Source organism: Vespa crabro, chromosome 18 (genome assembly GCF_910589235.1).
Source record: "Vespa crabro chromosome 18, iyVesCrab1.2, whole genome shotgun sequence".
Classification (NCBI taxonomy): Eukaryota; Metazoa; Arthropoda; class Insecta; order Hymenoptera; family Vespidae; genus Vespa; species Vespa crabro.
In genome coordinates this window covers 426,600-432,199 of record NC_060972.1, presented here as the reverse complement: position 1 = coordinate 432,199, position 5,600 = coordinate 426,600, and the positions used below count along the sequence as shown (strand labels likewise).

The following is a 5,600-nucleotide window of genomic DNA, read 5'->3' as shown; positions in this document are numbered from 1 at the left end:
GAAAAATAATTTTAAGTTTAATTCATATTTCATTTTCTTATATTAGTGAAAGTTTAATAATACAATTTCTTTTAAAACTATATATATTGATGTTTTTTAATATATTCAGAAAAAGAAATATGAATATACTAATTAATAATTTAGATTTAGTAAAAAAACAAAATTTATACTTGAGTGTAAGTAATACATTTTATAATTAATGTTTGAAATATTGTATTGCCTGCTAGGCAGGAAAATAAAAATAAAGATTCTATCAAACAGTGATTCCCATATGTGTAGATAATCATTTTGATTTAATAAATATTAACAAATTTTTAATTTTATACTATGTATATGAATACACAATTGGTTATTTAAAATAATTATCAAATATATTTCCATTTATTTAACAATTATTGTTATTATACATAAATATTATTCTAATATTAACAATTATTGCTAGAAACGTATGCATTCACTTTGCTATTTGTACTAGATTTACTGTATTATTTTTTAATGCATTTATATTTTGACCAAGTGCCAAATATGATGGACCAGGATATATAATTTCAGCACTACCCAAACATATTTGACCAGAATATAGAACAGCATACTAAACATAATAATAGCAACTATTCGAAAACAAATAATTTATAATATCTAAAATGATGATACATTTAAAATAATAATGAGAACTTACTTGTCCTATTGTAATAGCCCTTAAAGGTTGGGAAAGTTGGATAATCAATTGATTATTTAATGTTTTAAATATTTTGCAACTAATGAGTGGATTTCTATGTTGAAAACGAAAATTACAAATCAAAATACGTTCGCTATCTCTTAGTTCTAGTGGTTCATTGACAATCCAATGTGGATTTTGAACAACTACAAGATCTGAGTATAAAGCTGGATGATTTGTTCCTTTTACCTAAATTAGATAAAAATATAATTTTTTTGTATATTCTAATATATTGTTATATATAAGTAGATTTATTTGTTAATACTTGAATATTTAAAAATTTGAGTATTCCATATCATATTACAATAAAAAATGCTTACTGCAGTTATAACATTTGTTTGAAGGTCTTTTTGAAATACAAAATATGCATCATCCAAACCAGATATTTTACATCTCTGACCAATGGTCCAATGATGGATACCTTGATGCTTTCCAATTATTTTACCATTGTCTAAATTAACAACATCGCCATCTTTATTTTCTATATACTATAAGACAAATGTAAAATTATTTTAAAATGTTTAACATATATTATGATAAACATTTACTTCCTAATTTGCAATATTCAATTAAATTTTGTATTATATATACCTCAGAAATAAAATGTTGAAATTCACGCTTTCCAACAAAACATATACCCATACTCTCCTTTTTTTCTGCTATTTCAGTTAATCCTGCTACTCTAGCAATTTTTTTCACATCACTTTTTAAATATTCTCCAAGTGGAAACATACAATGCCTTAATGACTGTTGTGATACTTGACATAAAAAGAAGGTTTGATCTTTATTAGCATCTAATGCTTGTAACATAAGTACATCTGAAAAATATCACTGTAAATCACATATGTATTTAAATATATGCATATATGCAGACTCATATTTATTTATGTGATAATCATATAATCTTTATATATTACATATATCTTTCATATATATATATATATGAAAGTTCCAACAAAAAGTGCTCGCCAGGATCATTATGAAATCTAGTGGTTTTTTCAAAAAACACCGGAACAGGATAATTTTAAAGACAAGTCCTTATTTCACCCACTTTGGGCTAACTTCTAAAGAGAATGACAACCCCTTTTAAAAATCTCAGATAACAACAGGAGCTGATCATTTGAAAGATCTTTTAATTCTTTTTACAATAATGCCATTTTTTTAAATTTTTAGCTAATAGTTTCCGGGAAAATATATTTCGAATTTCAGGTTGAAAACAACTTTTATTTTATGAAATATTTAAAATTTGTATCGCCGATCTCCATATAGTAATAAAGTCTTAACTCATTATTATGTCAAACATTCAATAATATATCTATCTATTTTATATCGGTGAATGTGTGGATTGGTATTTTGACTAACAAAATTACCGATCCACTCTTTTTATCAAATAATTTCACCGAAGAATCGTATTTTTATTTATTTGAGAGCTAGATTTATCCATTGATCATAAAAATTAAACATGATCTGAATACGAATCAAATATGATTCAATACAAAAGTAGCTCCAAACAATGGAACCATCCACACTATGCAGGTCCGATATGACAGTTTTTTCTGATCATTTACAACCTTTAATTTTTTTTCTATGAAGATATTTACAATTCAGAACATACGCTATCCAATTAGCATCATTAAAAGAACTTCAGCAGTGCATAGTCGAAGAAAACCATCAGATTATGGATATACTGCAAAATATTTGATATAACTCTGAGCAAAGATTTTATTACTGCATAAATGTCGGCAATACACATTTTAAATATTTAATAAAGTTGTTTTCCATTTGAAACTTCGAGACGTATTTTCTCGGGAATTATTGACTAAAAATTTAAAAAATAGCACTGTAAAGAAAATTAAAAAATCTTTCAAATGATATGTCACTTAATCCCTGTTGCTATTTAAGATTTTTTAGAGAATTATCATCTTCCTTAAGAGTTTATCCAAAAATGGGTGAATTTATGATTATTTAAGAACCTACCCCTCTCAAAAACAAAATTGACCTGATTCGATGTTTATCGAAAAAATCATTAGAGTTCATTATAATCCTTGTAGATACTTTTCATAGAGACACTGTATGTGTGTGTATATATATATATATATATATATATGTATCACATTTACCAGTATGTGGTTTAAAATTTTCAAGATAGGGTCCAAAACTAGTTTTTACATAATGTCCAGTTGCTACTGCATCTGCATGAAATTTAGTTTGTGCAATATTAATAAAATGATCAAATTTTATATTTTTATTACACAAAATATCAGGATTTGGTGTATAACCAGATTGATATTTCTCCAAAAGGTTGCTATATAAAATTAGCTTAGCATTATTCATTTTTAACAGTTTATACTTAAAAAATAATATATTTATCAAAAAAATAGTAATTTGTAAGATTGACTATATATAATGCATATTATTATTGCTTTATTTATATTTCTTTTTACCAGTTCTGTTTATCAATTGTTATTATAATTAAACATACCTAAAAACATTATTCCAATATTCCTTGACAAAATTCACTTGAAATAATGGAATATCAAGTTTTTCACAAACTTTTTTGGCATCTTTATAATCTTTTTCAGCGAGACATACTCCTTTTTCGTTTAATATATCCCAATTTTTCATAAAAACACCCGTAACATTAAATCCTTTAAAAATTCAATCAGACAAAAACATTAAACGTAGAAAACAAAAATAAACAATTAATTTATATAAGTGTCATATCTAATAAATATTTACCTTTCTCTTTAAGTAACAATGCTGTCACAGCGCTATCTACTCCTCCAGATATACCCACAACAATATTTTTAAACATTTTTTATAAATATATATGCCATGTATATATATAAATATATATGTAATATATGTCCAATAATTAAACTTTTTATTTTTGATTCATTAAATATTGCCTTAGTGAAATATTCTCTAAACACTTCTAATAAATGTAAAATTTATTAATTTAAATATTAATCAAATAAATTCAAACAATTATTAAGATAAAATAAATTATACAATGCAAACAATATTATAAATTATAAGAGCAATCATAAAATGATTGTACTAAATTTTTTGATTAAATCTTAAATTGAAAGTTTATTAAAATAATCGAATGATCTAATAAGTCATATAATAATAATCATATTTAATAGCCGTGGTTAATAAACGTGAGCAAATTGTTACTAATAACGACATGTGAATTGTAATATTTATAAGAAAAAAAAACATTCTAAAATATTCATCTATTTTATTTTTACCAAAGAGAAAATACGTCGATAAATGAAAATTCTTTGTTTGCTTTCTTTTTTAAAGCAAACGATGGATTAAGTGATAATATTTTGTTTAAAGGGATAATAACAGATAAAAATGTAATACAACAAAACAACGTTCATTTTATCTCATACCTATGTTTTATATTAATCTACTTCCTCTAATTGTTCATAATCGAGTCTATGGTTTATATTAGAGGTTAGAATTTAACGGCGTGAACGCAACGTTAATATCAGTGCCATGTGGTACCAAGCGATGCACATATCCGCTAGGTGCCACTTTGTCAATGTTTATGGATAAAGAGAAGTCAAAGAAAAAGAGAGAGAAAGAAAAGGTACAGGAGCATATAACTTGTCGTTTTAGCGTTCAGCTGTATTCGCTTCGTATTTCGAGACTTGCGCGCCGTAGGTCGACCTGCTGAAATAAAGTCGACCAATCAACAGCCGGGTCTCTCGTCGCAGAACCAGTTAAGCTCATTGACAGATACGCAACGTCTGCCAAATCGCACATTTACCGTGGCAATCCATGGTCCAGAGATAGATACGATGTGTTCGTTACTTAGTATTTAAATTGAAAAAAAATTTTCATAACTGAACACGCATTTTTCCATAAACGCGCGTCATTTTTCATGAACGTACGAGGTTTTGCGCAGTTTTCATGACCCACATTACGATGGGGAGTTCGCTCGCTTTTTGGAACAGCTGTTGGAACACGAAGATGGCGACTTCTCGGAGAGGCGGGTGGGAAAGGGGAATGGGTCGACGCTTGGATATCTCGTGCGATGCGCACGCATCTTGGCGGCGAAGCCGCCACGATTACCAGGGCCGTGTCATCTTTTTTTCAAAGATACGATTTTATTGTCTTCATATATTCAAAAAGAATATTAATCATTACGATCGCCATATCAAATAAACAATAATTCTGATTATAATAACGATATATTTATGCATTTACTAACAAGAAATAAATTATTGTTAATCTTCCTCTCTCAATTTTTCTACAAAATTTGGACAAACTTTCGTTCTATAATTGTGACGAAATTGAGTCATATCAAAATTGAGCCAACGTTGGATGATCATGTCGAAATTGACGATGCATTCTCACATAAAAACAAAACGTTCATTATTTATCGTTATTAAATGCGGATCGCGAAGAGAAACATTAAATCTGTCAAAATATAGTTCTAATAATAAAAACGATGTTCAGGTATACTGTATTTCGTGCATGTTCAATTATCGTATTTGAGAAATTAATGTCATAATTACTTGTTCTTACATTAAATTCATTAGTAGTAAATATTAAAATTTTGTTTCATTAAATTTGCTGAATTATCTAGAAATAAGTTGGATATACATATTTTGAGGCTACACAATCTTTAGAGGGATAAATCTATAAGAGAAATAATAAAGGACGAAAAAGGAGTGGCAAAGATGAGAAGGGAGTGTTAGCGAAAAGGGCAGAAGTACTTCTATAACGGCTCGAAGTACACTAGCCGCATACCCGATGATACGCTCCTGTACGAGTGCTCCTACTCCTTTTCGATATCCCCCACCATTTGATTCGTCAACTTTCCCCGTCCCGCTAGGCGGCCAATCGGTTCCTTGTTTGCCATACA

At 27.8% G+C, this 5,600-nt stretch overlaps 1 protein-coding gene across 5 annotated transcripts; it reads right to left on the bottom strand.

Annotated features, from left to right (window-relative positions):
- Positions 1 to 349: 349 nt before the first annotated feature.
- Positions 350 to 4,698, bottom strand: LOC124430395 (mitochondrial tRNA-specific 2-thiouridylase 1). 5 transcript variants are annotated; one of them, XM_046976898.1, is made up of 9 exons: positions 4,500 to 4,698; positions 4,120 to 4,402; positions 3,458 to 3,653; positions 3,201 to 3,366; positions 2,839 to 3,023; positions 1,310 to 1,536; positions 1,039 to 1,206; positions 680 to 907; positions 350 to 592 (listed from the first exon to the last, which is right to left on the bottom strand). In XM_046976898.1, the coding sequence occupies exons 3-9, from the start codon at positions 3,531 to 3,533 to the stop codon at positions 455 to 457; spliced, it is 1,188 nt and encodes a 395-aa protein (XP_046832854.1). In that variant the 5' UTR covers positions 3,534 to 3,653; positions 4,120 to 4,402; positions 4,500 to 4,698; the 3' UTR covers positions 350 to 454. The 5 variants fall into 5 exon arrangements, with proteins under 5 accessions (XP_046832854.1, XP_046832855.1, XP_046832856.1 ...); XM_046976899.1 differs by having other exon boundaries at positions 4,120 to 4,399; XM_046976900.1 differs by lacking the exon at positions 4,500 to 4,698 and having other exon boundaries at positions 350 to 611; positions 4,120 to 4,294.
- Positions 4,699 to 5,600: the final 902 nt, after the last annotated feature.